The sequence below is a fragment of the Anser anser genome, assembly GCF_964211835.1.
Source record: "Anser anser genome assembly, chromosome: 6".
Taxonomy (NCBI): domain Eukaryota; kingdom Metazoa; phylum Chordata; class Aves; order Anseriformes; family Anatidae; genus Anser; species Anser anser.
In genome coordinates, this window is record NC_139726.1 from 16,356,609 (window position 1) to 16,374,681 (window position 18,073).

General features: G+C 45.5%; 1 protein-coding gene across 29 annotated transcripts in view; it reads left to right on the plus strand.

Annotated features, from left to right (window-relative positions):
• The window catches only part of KALRN (kalirin RhoGEF kinase), a 502,153-nt gene that overhangs the window by 399,011 nt on the left and 85,069 nt on the right, over positions 1-18,073 (plus strand). For 24 of the 29 annotated variants that reach the window (XR_014586048.1, XR_014586049.1, XR_014586050.1 and 21 more), the window contains 2 exons: positions 6,476-6,505; positions 8,030-8,276. Coding sequence is in view for 24 of the 29 variants with exons in the window: in XM_083841888.1 (XP_083698014.1) it covers positions 6,476-6,505; positions 8,030-8,276 (277 nt within the window). In the remaining 5 variants the exon portion in view is untranslated. The remainder of the gene's footprint in view (positions 1-6,475; positions 6,506-8,029; positions 8,277-18,073) is intronic. The other 5 variants (XM_083841900.1, XM_083841871.1, XM_083841872.1 and 2 more) reach the window with 1 other exon arrangement.

The following is an 18,073-nucleotide window of genomic DNA, read 5'->3' on the forward strand; positions in this document are numbered from 1 at the left end:
GGGTTCTGGTTTTAAACTCATCAACTGTGTAGACCTTTTACTGTGCACTATTTGCTGTTTGTACGTGGAGATGTTTCACAAAGTTCCTGGCCAGATTACATGACCAGATTTCGTGTACTTGCTAGCAGAGTCTTGGGAGTCGGTGCTTGATAAATGGTATGTTGACTGAAACCCTTGACCTCCTGGGTCAAGACTGTCTGTTTTGCTCAGTATGCTGGACATACAAAAAAAGGCAACTAGTCATTACTACCTAATTTCAGTCTACTCTCGTGCTTTTGTTAACCCTAGGCGTGTTCAGAACATCTTGTGGCTGCAAGAGGTGACAGCTGGAGCTTTACCTTGGGGTGTTCCAGCCATCTGCCCTTCTCACCCTCTGCTACACTAGTAGTAAATGGGTTTGGAGCAAGTTGTGCTGTCTCTGTGGCACTGAGGAAATACCGGTGATATATGCTTTTTTTTGTGCTTCTCCTGGGAAGGGAATGGGATTTTGGTACCAGCTCTCTAAACCAAATGCCATGAGAAAACCTTCAATCTTAAAACACAGACTGATGCTCTGGTTCAGTTTGTAGTGTGAAACAGAGTCTGGTCGTCTTTATCTTCAAAAGCATTTTTTACAGTTGCATGTGCTGTTTAATTTGGGCTGACTCTAGCCTTACTTTCTGGGGAAAAAAAAAAAGGCTCCAGAAATAATTCAGGCAGCTCCATTCAAGCTGTTCTGCAGATGTCAGCATATGCTGGAGTCCAAAATCAAGCACAGCCAGGATATGGTCGCACAGTAACGGACTCCAGCAAGATATGCTGGACAAGAAAGATTTGTGCTATTTGAGACCATAACACCAGATTTCCTTTCCATTAGCATATTTATACGTCCCGTGTGCCATCTCTGTTTCTTCTTCCTGCTGCGGAATAGCGTACTGTGTCTTGATTTATGGAATGCTGAGCATCCAGATGCCTCTTGTTATCTCCTTGCTGAGAGGAGCAAAGCTGGTACATTTGGGCTACAGGCTGTCACCATCATCCTCACCATGTGTTTGACAAATAGCTTAAATATAGAGAGACCTCCCCATGAAGCTCGAGCAGTGATCCTCTTTGTTTGGTCAGACAAAGCAGAGAGTGGGAAGCACCATCTCCATTTTAAGGGCAGATGAGTATAGGGGCCTGAGGATCAAGAAGGACTCAGAGGTGAGCCAGGTATTCTCCAAGGACTTTCTGAAGTGAGCTCAGTCTGGAGCAATTCTGCTGACCATGATAGGTTATTCCTGGTTCAGTTCCTAGCTCTTGAAATATAATCTACCCCACAAAAACACCTCCGTACTGACGCAATGAAGCAATCACCAAAATTGCCAGAGCTCTCAGCTCAGCATCCCTTAGAGGTGCAGAGCTTTTAGAAGGAGGAACGTGGGTGACTCAGTGTTCGCACCCCAAACAGAGCCTGTTACAGCACAGTAAAACTAAACCAATTCTCCAGGACTGAAATTCATCAAAGGCCTTTTCCGGATTTGATCTTTCTCTCTAACTTCCCAGTAAAAAGAAAATCCCTATGGAATTACAGAAATTTTCACAAAGAATTCTGTGGGGGATAAGTTTTCTAGTGCCTATCCCCCAGCTCGAGTGACAGCTCCTGGATTTATTTCAGTGCAGACAGAATCGGCGTCTAAGTGGTCTTATTCGCTTTTTTTTTTTTTTACTCTCTTGATAAGAATGCAAATCCCATTCTTTCTCCCGCTGCCGCTCTCACCCTCTTGAAATAGGCTGTTTATGGTGACTAAATGCTTCTATCCAAAACTGGCTGTCATCCAAATCCAGATGGGCAGAAAGCCTAAAAGCAACAGAAAACTAGCAATTTATATTAGGACACAGAGCAGCACCACACAGAATGCTTTGTTTAAACTAGCAGAGCTCTGTGTGCTATTGAATATATGTAAATAACTGGCTAGTGTGGGTTTCTACAATGATGCTGGCATATTTTAAAATACTTAAATACTCTGAGCAGCTCTTCTGACCCTGATGGATTCATTCTCTATTGATGGTTCTTTGAGTGAAAATCAGATGTTGGCTTGAGATTTGTACTACAGAGTAAACGAATTCTCACCTACCTGAAATATATTGTTTTTTACCTCCATCTGTAGATGCTGTGCACTGCTGATTCTGCGTCTGAATAGTCTGGATTTGTGATTAAAAATATACTGAAGGGATAACTGAAACATTCTAGGAGCAGGAAAAGGAGATAAATATGACCAAATGATACAGCAATTTTAATAACAGATCGGATAATCTAGCATAGTGAGTTGGGCTGGACACGGTTCTTTACACTATAATGTATTTTTAGATAGCTTAATATTGCGTGAGAGGATGTTGTGTGTGTTGCATACTGACAGAGCATCTTTAGCAATCACAAGCGCTTAGGCCAGACAAATGACAGTCTAATACAATGCGTGTAGCAACAGTTTGAATTTGGGCTTTGCCAAAGTATGGCAGCTTCAGCTTGCTGTGTTTTTGTGGTGTGATTCTCCAAAGGAGTTGAGCCAAAGGTGAGAGATATGTGTAATGCGCTGATGTTTATCCTCCTGCTTTCTGTTACTACTCTGTTATGAGAGGGGGCTGACCAAAATACAGGAGTATTTGGAAATGGAGAACCCCAGACATAACTGATCTGTTTGTGTCCCTTGGCAGTGAGTGTCAATGACCAGCAATGCGATTCCTGGAGCTGTAATCATTGCTCAGCGTTCAGCTCAGGGATCCAAATACCACACCGAGCATCAGGTATGAGGTATGAGCAGCATCTGCCCCAGAGCTGTCAGGGAGGAGACAGCAGCACTGAACCCCTGGCTGTGATGCTGCTCACAAGGACTGCCATGAGCATCAGATGTAGTTCTCTGACACCCCAGGTCCTCTCTGTTATGTGCCCTCACAGGTCACAGACCACAAAGTGCTTCGTGAGCCTCTGCAGCAAATTTAATACCTTACTTAAAAAAGGACTAAAACCTTAATTATGGCACTGTGTCACAGGAGGGAAGACCAAGTACACCAATATTTTGCACCTGTGTAGAAGCAGCCAATTGAAATGCCACCACATTTGCTGGGGTGACAGGTATTTATTCACCCACGCTGTTACAACCTCTGCGGTATCTCTGTTACCAGTTCTCAGCCTCTCTGAGACGGGTTCGTATTTAGAACCAGTGTGAGATCCATTGCAGTTTGCAGGATAAACCTGTCAGCTGCCTGTTTTTAAGAAGTGTCTGAGGTGTCCTTTTTCAGAGACCATCTTCCAACCCGCTGCTTGCCCTGTTGGAGAGCTATTAATTCCCACTAGACTTTAAACTGAAGTGGATTTAGTACTAGTTAAGCTCTATTTTAGCAGGAAGGAAGGCAGCCAGTGACCTGATAGGTCTTTTCCATCTGTAGTGTAATGATAAATGTTCCTCTGGTGTTCAGCCTTGCTTCCTCTGACTGCTGCTTCATGGCTGGAAATTTAACAGATGCAGCAGTAGCCATGCACACATACTGTGGCTCAGGAAAGGCCATCAGATGGTAATCCTGCCATGGTACACCAGTACCTCCTGATCCCTGGAGCTGAGTTGGCTCCCGTGCTTGGAGCAACTGGTATGTCCCCATGGCAGGACATGTCCTTGTCTGGGATCTTTCTGGTGGCTTGCGCTTCACCCTCCTGAGACTGATGGGCACTCAGATGGGTGTTCCCAAAATCAAAAAGGCTCGTGTAAGTCGCAAGAAAACTCCTTTACCAGGGCCAGTGTCCGCCATAGACGGCTCCCGTGGATGCTCAGTTTTGTGAGCAGCGTCCTGCAGTAGGGAGGGTAGCTGTGTGGCTGGGTCCCTGCCTGCACCGGTGACATAGGGCAGGGCTCTTTTCTAGCACAGATTTCATCTGTTTTAGCACATCCTGATGAAAACATTTACACACTGAATGCGTAGTGATGCTTCCTAGCCCAGGCCCAAGCGATCACAGAGGATGGGAGTTGGTTTGCTGGTGGCAGGCAGCAGCCATCTCTGCGGGGCTGCCTTTGTCGAGCAGTGTGGGGACAGGCTGGGGCTCCTGCCAGCTGCGCTCAGGACACAGCACATTCTCTCTGGGCTGCTTGGGGCCCTCCTGCATCTTCGCAACATTTCACTGTTTGCCTCTGCATTCCCTTTTCTTCTTGATTTTCAAGCCATTGCTTTCTGTGTAATTCATTACATTCGTCCCTGTGTCAGATCTTTTGGCTATGCCTTTTGCTCTGCAAAGGCATATTGCATCGTTATTTTTATTTTAATGTCTCTCACTGATCTTGTTGTACAGCACACAGATTAGACTGCTGTCTGGGTTTTAAATGTACCAGCCAATGGCTTTAATGGTGGTTTTTATCACAGGTATAATAAAAGTGAATATTATATGTTAAATTATGAAGCCATTTACCTGTGAAGTGCAACCTTAAGCACATTCTTTATTTTCTTTTTCCAAACGAAATGCAATACATTTGAGAAAGTAGTAGCCTGTCTGTATTCCAATTTGTATGCTCAGAGGTAGAGAGAGGCATGATATCCTTCTCTGACACTGCAAAGTTACTCTCCAAAAATAAATTAAGTAATTAATAGCTTGAGGGAACACTTCAGAGGTGAAAGGATTTCTGTCATCAGGAATCAGATGTATTTGCATTATTCGTAAGTGGCTGACAAATTGTACACGTATTAGTGTAATATAGTCTTTCCAAAGAGATTACTTTGCCCTGGGTTAATCTGGTCAATACATATCCTTTGTGGTGTGGTGGTAGGTAAGACACAAGAATAGGCATGGTAAAAACCTGGAATTCCTTTGCAAAGGGGAGAGATTTCTTTTCTATTCTTTGTGGACAGCACCTAAAAATGACTTGTGGGTCCCTACCTGCATTAACTGCACCTGCAAAGGGACCCTGTTTAATTCCTCCTGCCAAAGATTGGGTCTTTCCTTACAAATTTTAGCGCTGGCTATTCCAGTGGTGAGCTGGAGCATGGAGGGAAGTCCTGGTCCATGTTTCAATCCAGAGGATGCTGGAGGAGCAGGTGGTAGAAATTCATAGCAGGCAGTAGCGGAAGGGCAGCTCCCTCCCTCACATCCTCACATCAGAGGTGCATTTCTAAAGCCAGGGGCTGTGAATGTCTCCCCTGCTGAGGAAGAGCTTGATCACACCAGGTGCCCAGCAGCAGCTAGAAGGTTTGATTTCTTCTGGTTCTCATTATATTAAATAGCTATTTTAATGAGACAGGGAAAACAGGAGTCTGGGGCTAGATGGTACCTGAGGGTCATGGAGTGCACCTGCCTCCTCTGGGATAAGGGTTACAGGTGTTGTTCTAATTGAAGCATCTGCTTGTATCAGATGTTTAGTTGTTTGAGAAGGGATTGGCAAAGGCCCACGAGAGGCCGATTTTAGGATATCTGCCCCTCAGCCTGCTGTGCCCAGGGCCGCATCGCTGGCTGGGAGCAGGGAGCTGCTTAGGGCAGCCCTTCCCGAGCTGATGCTCCCTAGCAAGTGCCTAATTAGTCCCAAACTTTCCGAACTGCTAACTTCCCCAGACCTTGTTTCCTGGGATATTTCTGGGCTGTGTCACCTCTCCTCTTCAGCAATAAAAAAGACTTATCTTTCAAAAATCAACCCAACCATGTGACAAAAGTTTTTGACTGCTCTGGAACATCTTTTGCCCGTATCATTGGAAACGATGGATCCCGGGCTCCTGTTTTGACCATATTCTTCATGCCCGGGTACCACGTACGGCACTTAGGCCCTGTGTCTGAAGGCAAGTGAGAGTTAATTCCTTGTAGCAGATGTTCTCTGTGTGATGGCAAACACGGACACCTAGTGGTACTTCAGTGCAGGGCATGTAAATGTTTGAAATTTGTCTCTGGAAGAGAAGTGCAACACAGTATTTGTTCGTGTTATCCCCTAAAAGAAAGATTTGATTATGTTCAGAGGAAAATATCATAAATAACATAATGTGGAGGAAAGAAAAAATATTTGGCAAGGAGTAGTGAAAGTGATATTCATCAGAAAATTAATTTGATAAAATTTGTCAGTGTATTTACCACAAAGTAGTCAGGATTTTTCTTGTGTCTTAAGTATCTCATACCATACCAGACCAGGTCCCGTACTGGATCAGAAAAAAAAAAAAAATCTAATTCTCAAATTAGCCCATAGCAAAGAATCCTCAGCAGGTATTATAGCAATATCTTATTCTTACCATACCTGTGAATGTCTGTATTCAAGTTACGGGGAGAGTGTGTCAGTGTGATGAGTGGTGGGTTTGTTGGTCAACTGCATAGCTAGGTGCCAAGCTGATCTTGTGTGCTTCCATCAACCCACTGAGCTCTTTCTGCCGGGATTAATGCTACCACTCTGTCTGAATGGCCTCAAACAGCTGCCATGGTTTGTTTTGTTTGTTTTTTTCATATTTATTTACAAATAATCTTTCAGAGAAATATTTCCTTCTTCTTCCCCAAATCTAGCATTTCGTCTACGGCAGAGACACAGGACAGGTGAGAACCAGTCCTTGTCCACTGACCCCTTTCTGTAATTGTAAATATCACAACTGTGAATGGGATTTCTTTCTTGCCTGCATTAGACACACAAACCACTATGCCACTGAGTGGGGAGACAGGCTGTTCCCACGGGAGCGTGCATTCGGCCCAAGTGGGCTGCAGTAAGGGATTTTGAGATTGTACCAACTTGAAAGTGAAGCCCGTAGAGATGGGTGTGCTCTCTTCAGGGGCTCACCCTGTCAACCAATAAGCAGGTCCCAGTTCTCATTGATTTCACAAAGGTACTGTTACACCTTACAAGATTTCACCCAGTTCAGTTCAGATTATTTGAAAACATTTTATAAAGTGCCTGTTTTTAGCTTGATATCCAAAGAAAGTGAGGCATGTGGTATTACACTGCTTTGAATCAGCTTGTTACTTCTCATCTTAATAACTTTTGAATCAGTGGGCTAATTCAATCAAATTTTACATTGGAATAAGGACATCAAAGATTCCTGCATGTTCCAGGAAGTAGGCAGGACATATGGAAGGACCCCGATGAAGGCCCCTAATGACAGGCAGACAGCAAGGAATCCAGATTGGAGAGGAGCATTCACAGAGCTTCCTTACACCAGAAAAAAACTTAGATTTGTCCCTTTTAGACACCTGCAAATCCAACCCTGAGATTCAAATCTTTAAGAAAACAAGCTTCGTTAGCTATGCTGCTTGTGCAGTCACTATTTCTGTTTTGTTCTGCTTTATACACAAACTCTTATATATCTGGTCTCTGGTTGTATAGAGACTGTGGTTAAGCAGAGACCAGTATTGTTCATTGAGCATTGCAGGGTGTGAGACTGAAGGAAAGCAGCAGGTTGCCAGCACTCAGTACGGAAGTAAGACGATACATTTATTCTTAGATACAAATCCTGGAAGTCAGCATATAATCAGTCACTCTGCGTTTATATATTTACACCTCTGTTTTCCATCAGAGAGCATGGGAGGAGCTTTTCTGATCTGCCCCGTCAGGGTTCCCTGATCTCCCAAGTGGTCCTTAGAGCAAGTTTGGGAAGATGAGGGCACGTTTCTTGTCTTGCAAAAAGTTGTATCTGTATCCTCACTGCACTGGTGGCATGTGGGAATGTGTCTAGCTTATGCTGTAGAGGGGGAGCTGGAATTTGTTCTGCCATGAGGCACAGCGCCAAGGCAGCCTGGGCTATTGCCAGGCTAGAAAGTCACCCCAGAAGCTAAAGCAAGAAGAAAAGCAAGGTTTCTGGTAGACACCCACAGCTAGAAAGTGATAGCATTCAAAAGGTTACTGGGTGGGTAGCTTTGATTTCTCACTTAAGCCCAACAGAATCAGTAAGAAGTAAAGGAAACCAGGGTCACAACATGTTGAACTTTGACAAAAGAAATGATTAACTTGGCTTCTAAGGAATACAGAGCCTGTCTTTGCCAGTGTAAATATGATGCACAGATGATTGCTTTAATCCTGCCCTCTCTAACTCCTATTCCATTTTTTTCTTTCCTCTTGAACCTGGGCAGTTGTCTGGAGGGTGTGAACTAACCGTGGTGCTCCAGGACTTCATAGCAGGCCACAGCAGTGAGCTGAGCATTCAGGTGGGGCAGACAGTGGAGCTGCTGGAGAGGCCGAGCGAAAGGCCAGGCTGGTGTTTGGTCCGGACCACGGAGCGGAGCCCACCGCAGGAGGGTCTGGTCCCCAGCAGCGCTCTCTGCATTTCCCATTCCCGCAGCAGTGTGGAGATGGATTGCTTCTTCCCTTCAGGAAAAGGTAGGCAACACCCTGACAGGTGTTAAGACTGTTTCGGATTTCCCCTTTTGTATCATGTAAGTGCAAAGCTGCTTGGGCTGCTGTTGCAGTCGACGTGGGTAAAGGACTGTGTAGTCATGAGTGAGTTTTGTTATTGGATCTCTGTGAATCAGCACAGCGCTAGCCTAGCTCCATTCCATGAATCAATGTTGTACCTGTGTGTCTTTTGCTGTGTGGCAATCGTTATTGTCTTGAGACGCGGGATAAAAGCAAGAGCTTTTAAACGACAAAGGGACTGCTTTCAGAGTCTAAAAGCCTAGAAGGAGGGAAAGTCAAGCTGTATATACACCCAAGATTCCCCAAGTTGTGGATACGTTACTTTAGGAATGCCACCAGTGCGTAGTCTTTTAGCGTATCCCAGCTGACTGTCTATGACTACAAACACCAGTGAGTACTGGTACACCAGTACTGACTGACTGGTGAAATGGAGACTTTGTGCGTAATGCCACAGTACAAGGGGTGAAGAGTCCTTTACAATCAGTGCACAACAAAACACGTCACCTGTATTACTCTGTGAGCCTGAGCGTTTACGTCAGTTTTCAGGGAAATGACCTACCCTTTCCTACAAACACCTGCACTGAAAGGTGAAATATTGTTCGTCTCTGTGGTGTCTGTGGCCTATTCCGTTGATGTTGTGTTCTGAGCTCTGTGTCCCACGCATCACATCAGTGCAGCCAGACACAGGAGATGCCCCAGACTGCTAGACCAGGACCTGCTCGGTTCAGCGTGGCTGGAGCAAGTCCCCTTCTGGCTGCGTCCCTCTGGCCGCAGGTAGGGTGCAGGGGAATGGCTCCTAAGGTTCCGCTTCTGGCTTCAAACCCACAGCCTCAACTGGCTTTTAAAATTTGTTTGTTTCTCCCCCTGAGTTAGGGGAAATAGAACTTGATCCTTTCTTGTTTGAACAAGTTAAGCTTGGTGGTTTTGTTTGTTTTGAGAAAAAGCATTGAAATTGGGCTCTCGTCTGCCTTTGCTCCCTGCCCGCAGTCCCGTGGCTGCGGCAGGGAGAGGTGCACAGGGCACTGTGAGGGGTCCGGAGTAAGAGTTTCCCTTAAAGCCCAGGAGGCAGGAGGTGAAGTTGCAGCTGACTGTCCCCGCTGCCTGAGGTGCAAACTCCAACTTGTCCCATGGCACGTAGACCTGCCACACCTCTCCTCCCCGCACGCCCGGGCCCTGCCGGCTCTCCTGGCTGCTGCTGCCCCAGGAGCCTGTCCTGGTCCTCAGCTTCTCCCTTCAGCCCTACAGGGATGTCTTCTGAGAAGCACTGCCACACCTCCCTGCAGATTAAACGTGTGAGTAAAGAGGTGAAGCTGAAAATCAGCCTGGCCTGCGTAAGAGCAGCCAGCGCCTGACATGACGTGACTCACAGGAAGCCAGAGACGTGCCTGCTGGGAGCGCGCTGGGCTTAGCTCCTCTGCTGAGGGATGCTGTGAAACGCCGCTCAGACCTCGTTGGGTTGAAGACTTTCTCCTCTAACGAAACAACACCAAAGAATTGTGAGTGTAGGCCATGGGCAGGGAGGCAGGCAGCCCTGGTGAGGATGGAGGCAGGGTGGTGTGGAGATGAGGGCTGAGCGCCAGGCCAACGCCACACAGGGGGCATGGTGCAACGGGCAAAGTGTGGGGCTGCGGCGGGCAGGCAGGAGCCAACCGATGTCTAGTGAGCACCAGGCTGCATGAACGTAGCACCCAGCCTGTGCCGGCACCCTCTGCCAGGCCATGAGATGGGTGGTCCCAGGGAACTCACTGAGCTGGCTCACGTCCCCCCTTCTCCAGGCAGGTGCTGAGTCAGTCTGGGGCCAGCCGACTCCATCCGTGCATTCGTTGCCTTTAGTTCCTTGCATCTCTTTCCCCCCCAGCCTCTGTTTTCTTCCTGCACACACCAAACCCGTATCAGGGAGACTCAGCATTAATGGGATCTCCAGAAGTGCTTCTAGAAATAATAAAAATAGCCGCCCAGTCCACAGTTTTGGCCAGAGTACAGCAAATAGGTTCTTCTGTGTCTAATCAGTTCTCCTTCCACTAGGAAAACAGGAAATTGTTTAAACTGAATGTACAGATGCTTGGAATAAAGAAAGGGGAGTAAGTTTAAAGTGGAAAATGAACTATCCACTGGAAGAGCTTGCCAGTCTCATGAGATCCTGCAAGGATTAACATCATAAACGGCTTCTAGCTGTTCAGATTTGTGTCCTTCTCTATTTCCAGTGTCTTCAGGCATGGTTTGGATTAGGAATCCCTTGGTCCAAGATTCCAAAATGTCTGGCCCGTCTCTACAATCCTTGCTTTATGTAGGGCAAAGGCTGGCACATCTTATGTCAGCATCAAGTGGTCTCCCCCCATCTGTTTCAGATACATAAAGATACACAGCTGCAGAATAGCTGAATTTTGCTTGCAGTTAACAAGGGACGCCATTCTTTGCTTTTACAAGCACGGTAATTTCAAGAATAGAAAGTACCTGTACTTAACATTTCTAGTAGTAAAATTTGCCATCTATGTTATAAACATGCACAGTTTTTGACAAATGTAGAACAGTTGCATCTGCTTAATGAAAATGGTAAATAACTGTGTTTTGTCCTAAATAAATTATGGTGGACTGTAAATATAAATCATGAGGCTCACAGAAAGTACCTACCATCCTTAAAACGAAAGACAAAAGAAGCACCTGAAACATCAACATCTGAACAGAACACCTGTGAAAGCCACTGGAAATAAAATCAAACATCACAACTGAACATGTGCTCTGGCTCTCTTCCCCCCCCCCCCCCCATTTTTTAATGCTATTCCCTTCTAAATAGTTATTGAGTTAACATAAAATATTACAAAAGGAAAAAGTTGGTGCAAATATAAGAGAAAAAAAAAAACCAGAACATTTCCTACATTTCATACTAGAATATCTTTGCAGATTTCTCATGTTGTTGATCAGTAAAAGCACAGAGACGTCAAGGGCTAGTCTCCCAGCCTTCCGTCCGACTCCTGGCTGTGTTCCTTTGAAGGATACACACTTGGTTTTTTCATGACTTTACTACAGCTCAGAGCCCAAGTACAGTCCTGCCTGTCTGTGCTTTCCAGTGATCTGACGGTGTTTGCAATTACCCCCTGTAAAAAGGCAAACAGGTTTCTAGGATTCACCTTTTTGCAAATAATTTACAGATGATTAAGAGGAACTGGTCTGCAGTCTTGTTACTGTAATCGAGAATTTGTGTTATTATTTTTTTCCTGACTGGCATTCCTTAGGAAGGAAAAAGAAGACTTGTGACACTAGGAATGAAGCTCTGTTTGAATTGTCTCACGGGGCTAATTACAGAAAACTGTGACTTTTATTCCTGTCTCTTTTACTCTATAATTGAGCTCTAAGGTATTAAACTATAAATTTCAAATTAAGGCAGAAATCTGCATGGATGGAAAGCGACCTAATGACCTAGTCAATATTCATTAAGCACACTGGGACAAGCATGTTCCTGGTGTCAGCCTATTAGCTTCAGCTGAGTGATTCCAAATTTGAATTTGGCCCATGAAACCTTTAGATGAAATCCTGATCTTACAAATCTTGTTGTATGACCACTCACTCAATGTTTTTGTTGTAATATCATAGTCACAATGTAATTCAAAGGCTAGTTCTTGTAGTAATTTTAAACAATGTCAATCATCACAAAAGAAAACATTAAAACAATAGGGTTTATAGCATTTGGTTTAGGCTGATGATATGCAAAGGGATCCCATTCAGGGCCCCAAACCAGATTCAGCCTGCAGGATGCTTGTTTCTGGTCCAAATCCCTGGAGGAGATGAGAAGTACATTGTTTTAAGATGCTATGCAAACATCTTGCTGCGCAGGCAGATGGCCACTTAACAGCAGGGCTTTGGTGGCAGCGGTGGGTCCTTGTAACAGAGCAAACTGAGCAATAGCTGGGTGTCTTCCAACCGCCGAGGGAACACAGGCCTCGCAAGGTGTGTGTTAGCAGGGTGAGCATCCTGCCTGCCTTTCCCAGCTGGCTCATGCTGGCCTGGGTGCATCAGCTGGGACACCGTCAGACTTCAGGCAGGAGGGCCAGGGGTTTTGGTGCTGCTCAGGTGAACGCTTCTCCATTTAGAGGGTCACCTACCTGATCTTATGGCCAGAGAGAGCCTGTGGCTGGCAGGTGTGACTGCAGGCTGAGCTGCAGAGGAAGAAAGCAGAGGAAAGATGAATAAAAGCTGGTGAAAAGAAGAACAGTATCAATGAAAAAGAGGCTACCCTGAAACCTGCATTTTTGTGACCACTCCTTGTGGGAAACAGCAGATCATTATATGGATTAGCGTGCAAAACCAGTGAGGCTAATGTGGCTCTTGTTGGGGTTGGAAGTCTCTTTCCTCTAGCCCCTGATCTCAGAAGAGCAACCTATGTAGGGAAAAGCATGATCATTTCTTCCCACGTCCCTGTTTTTAAGAACATCTTGGATTTTAGGAGGGGAAAAGAGTCTAGGCTGCTTTTGTTGTGTCCCTGTTCCTGGTGAGTATTAAATTGTGATCTACATTGGCTTGCGCACTTTCTCTGTTGTTCTAAACAATCTCTGTTGCAAAACATATTCGATGGTAATGATTCCTGATTTCTCGGGGGAGCTGTGTGAGGACGATTCAGAAGTTTTAGTGCACTGCATTAAACCTTCAGTTGTCCTTGTAGAGGCAGAGAAATTGTTTTTGTTTTTGAAAGTCTTAATTAAGAGCAGTCAATTAAAATGTTTGTATGGCTCTGAACTAAAAGAAACATTTTATTAGGTAACAGTTGATTTATCTGGCACGTAAACAGGTCATGGGGTTTCTATTAAATGAACAATGTTCAGGCTCCCGTTGTCAATATAAATATGCAGTATTAAAACAAACACACAAACAAAACCCCCTTTCCTCTGTTCCTAATACTGTTCCAACAGGGGTGTTCAAAGTCAGAATTTCATCGTGACCTTTCAAGAGAGGTGACACAAACCCCTCCTACTAGTGCTTAGTGCCTCATGGCATCCTTGTTGCAAGTTCAGGACATGGCATATGTTGAAAAATCCCATCAGGAAAGCTTTTACTGCATTTTCACTCTGTTTCAATTACGATAGAGCAGATGGAAACAGGTCGGCTAATGAGCATTTTGTAACATGGCAGTTCTCTGTGGGCTGACACCAAGGGGTGCTGGGGCCCAGCTTGGGACCAGTGTTCCACCTCAATATACCAGGAAAAAAATGAATAACACAAAGTCAGAGATGAGTGTGATTATATGCAGTTGTGAAAGGAATGGGAATAGAAAGACTAGAGAACTCAAAACCACTTTGCTATTTCAGTCAGGTCACCCTTTCCTTTGGTTTTTCTCTGCTGTGTCTTCCTCCTCTTGCTCTTGAAATGATTCATGGTTTTTTGCTTCACTTTCATGGACCTTCACAGCTTCTCCCCACCACATCACTTCTTTCTCCTTTAGAAGGCAACACCTGCTCAGGTGCTGGAGTGGTTGATGACGCCTCACTCCCTTGTCAGCTGTTACCTTTTGGTCCTGGATCCTGTACTTTCTCCTACCTCCTAGTCACCTGTGAAGGAACTCAGATAGTCATAAGTGTCCATTCTTGGTGTTGTCAATGCTTACACCTTCTCCTGGACTGCGTTATCACCAAAATAATCAAAAATGAACAAATATTTAGCAACAGTTGGCAATATGGACGATGAGGTGTGATTGTTGTTGTTTCTAAGAGGTAGACCAAGATGAGCTAAAGCTGAATAGGAATATTCCTATCAGTATAGCTGTAGCTCTGCCACAAATGGCAGATACATTAGTACATCCAGAAGACATAACCATGCTGATAAATCCTTCTGCAGCCATGCCCTAGAGGCTGTGTCAGTCCAAGCAACCCTGGAGCAGCTAGATAAGGTAGGCACAGCCTGACCAAGCCTTGCAAGTACTTGGCCTCCGCGGTGAGTCTCAGCAGCTACAAGTCATGGAGGCAGATTGTGTGCAGGCTGTTGGAGCTTGTTCTGATGGCTTGTGAATGCCACTACTTCTCTGACATGGTGTTTCTATTTCTTTCTTCCTTTTTTTTTTTTTTTCCAGTATGGCATCACTAGATATTTAAAGCTAGATTCAGCCACGTGGTTTTGTTTAAGACGTATCAGGTACCACTGAAGTCAATTATACTTATTGCTTCAGCTGTTCTGTTATCTAATCAAAGCCCAAGGCCTCCAGTGCTCTACCTGGAACTTTATTTTTGTGGAGAAGTACAATTTAGATGAATGCTTTGATAAAACAGGAAAGGCTATTTTGGGGGAAGTTGCTTTGCTTTTGTTCAGTGGATTTTTATTATTTTAAACACAGGAGTCTTTGTTTAAAAGAGAGAAGGCCTGCAAATTTTCTTGTTTACTTTGCCTTTGCTTCCCCTTCTGACAGGGGGTAAAAATTCATCCACCTAATCCCCTGTCAGCTTAACCCCAAGTTTCACTGTACAGTGGCCATGCTGATTTTTTTTTTTCACTGAGAAAGAAGAAAAGGGGGGGCTGGGATTTAAAAATGCTGCACTCAGCTGTGCTCATCAAAAATGCCAGAGGATTCATCACCTGGTCTGGGGGAAAATTCAGCCGTGGTACACACAGAGCTGTAATCCACACCTGCCATGATCACAAATAATCCGATCAGAAGGATTAGACGTTTGGACATAGCATGTGTTGGGCCTGATTCACTGTATTAATGTGGGATCCTTTGACAGGTCACTCTCACTGTGCATGTACCAGGAGCAGCTTGGAGGGTACAGCATAAAACTGGACAAAATTCAGTAGCTGATATTGCACAAAGGTCAGGCACCTGAGCTGAAGGTTTATTCTGGCATTACAGTCTCTGACAGCTTTATTATTGTGCAACTCATGCTCAGTTTTCTAATGCATCGTTTACTGCGCCTTTGGGATTTTTGCTTAATTTGGCTGGGAGGCTGTCAGAGAACAGGCTTTCCTGGTAGCAGGTACAATATCGATTGCTTATACCTCTTCATTAACATACTGGCACCAGTATCTTAGGCTGTGGCTGAATATGGAATACAGAGTTTCTGCCGATTCAGATAATAAATCATTCTGCTTTTAGCATCGCATTAGTCAGCCAACTAAAACCCAACAAAACCTGGCAGAGAAACACTAACAGTGGTCAAACAGGAAAGGATCAGCAAAAAATGTAGTGTGGGGTGTTTCCAAACTCTGCGTGGACCTGTAGGAGGACAGAAGCATTCGCACTTTGGAGGGTCAAGTGCTGGTCTCTGCAGAAGGAAGCGAGGACCGTGGTGTATCGCTGCCATGCAGCGCCTGTCAGCACTGTGCCCAGTGGTGCACATGAGATGGCTATTTCCAAAACGAAAAATCTTCTCTCTCAAGATAAAGTCATTTGTTTCCTGTAGATATGCTTGTGGGCTTGTTGGAGAGGCAGGTTTTAGAAGAGGGTATGGTTACTTATTGCAGCGCTTCTGTTGTATGCAGATTGTGGCTTGGCAGGTCCAGGGTTGGGTGGTGGAGCCCAGCGTGCAGTGTTCTGGGCAGGCTGGGTCTCCCCGTCGAGAGCTAGAGCTGTAGGGAAGGGAGAGGGAAAGCAGCTCTTGTGAGTCCCCCGGAGGCTCAGCACATCATTTTCTCCCACAGCCTCTGTGGAAGACCAGGGTCAGAAATTTTCCGTGCCCTCCTGGCTCTCCTGCCAGGTTTCCCAGAGAGCCACCCCTTGCTTTCCAGGGGCAAGTTAAACCAACTCACATATTCAGGGCTCTGTGCAATGGGATATGGTTGTACTCCTCACTGCAGGTGTTGAGAAGCCCCAGAGCACCCGTTTCTCTATCCACTTTCTGCAGAGAAGCAGGAACCTCCTTCCTTGGCTGCATGCTCACAGATGAAGGGGAGGGCCTAGCTGCTTCGGTGGGTTTTTGGGGGGGGTGGCCACAGCCTTCTCCTGGCCTCATGAGCCATCTGAGAGGGGACAGACTGGGAGTAGTTCAGCTGTGCATACCTAGACAAGCAAGACTGCTCTGGTCCTATTTTCCCACCTTGTCTTCAAAGGCATGCTGCAAAAGGAATCTTTAATTTTTATTACTAACATACTGATTTCCCAATTGTTGGGACATCACAAAGGACAAAGTCAGATAGGACTGCTAAGTAAATATTATACTTTTTGTTCATTAAATGAGACTGCTTACTGGAGAAATCTGGGCTGTGCAGCATCCCATATTGCCTGGAGAAGACCAGAGGCATCTCCCATCAAAAGGACTCTAAGCCTAGAATGGCCTGTCCTGCCCAGTCCCCAGTTCTCCTGGTGCTCATCCCAGCATGTGTCCTTTCATAAAACAGCTGAGCTCTGAACTTCCCTTCCTGTAACAGAGTCAGAGCAGACAGAGAGGCCTTTGAAGGGACTCTGAAAAGCAGTGATCGAGTCTGGGCAGCAGTTGCTCTACTGAGGGAGGAGCCAGGCTCCTGCTGTGGTGCTGGGGAAACCAAGTCAGAGCAGGTATTTTCCAGGGCTCCCCGTGCAGTTATCCAGGAGAGGAGGTACCTATTGAGAATGGTCTGAATTTGGGGCCAGTTTCTTTCTAATAACTGCCTAGGGACTTTCTTCTTCTCCTTTGAGCCGAGTGTGTTGTAGACACCAGAGTAAGCAGGCAGAGCAGAGTTTGCAGCATGAGTTTTTGTACTGGCTCTGACCTGAAGCCAGCAGCCATAACATCTCCACGCCTCTGCCCCACTAGTGAAAAACAAGCGGCCTGGAGGTATAAAAATAGCTGTTTGAGTAAAATCTATTTCCTCTGTATTTAGTCGTGTGTCTTGAGATACGTGTAGCGTGGTGGGAAGGGGGGAGTTGCTGTGGAGCGCTTGGCCCGTCGAGCTAACAGGAAGGTCACCGGCCGCCTTCGCTGAAAGAGCGGCGGGAGCATGTGGACGGCTTGTGTCTTGTGTTTCCTCTGAGGCCAGACTAAATTTAGCAGATTCGCAGATGGACGTTGGACCGTAATCCATCTGGGACTGCGGGGGGAAGAGTGGGATCTGGGTTGTTTGCCTAGGCTTTCTGCTGCGTAACCAGCCTCAGTGAGCCACCATTCATTATTATGTCCCTCTCTGCCTTGCTGAATGCGCTGCAACCTCCTCCCTGGTCGCTGGCCCTGAACTGTTTAAAGTTTAAGCATGAAGGAAAAATAAGGACTGCTGGTTCTGTGTTCGTACTAACTCCAAGTCAGACTGTGGATGTACTTTCTATAGTATCGACACGAGGGCTGAGCCTATAGCTCGTATCTGTGAGATTTGTAGTATAATGCAGATACTAACGATGAGGACAAATCTCATTTAAGGCTTCCCAGCTTCCAGACAGTTAAAGGGATTAATCCTAAATGCAGTATTTACACCCTGCAAGATCTGTACGCTGCTGGGCTGGTCCTTCCGTTGCTAATCTTAAACAAATATTTTATGAGTGTGTTTTGAAGTGAACTAGCTCTGCTAAAAATCCCATTTCCCTGACCAGTCTGAACCAGAGCTAGGCAAACTGAAATGCAAGGCACATGTGTATTAAATAATGTATTTCAAGTAATTGAAATTATGTTTCTATATATCTGCTTCAGCACACTGCATGAATTTGATATATTGATCCTGACACAAGAAGACCGATTTTCCTGTCATTTACGTGAGCATTTTGTCAGAGCGGTTATTCCCAGGTTACACATTTTGCACGAAGAGCCTGAACCCATGTCAGCTTCACTTAGTTCAGATTAATCCCAAATTCGAGAAAGTAGAGTTAATGTTGTTGT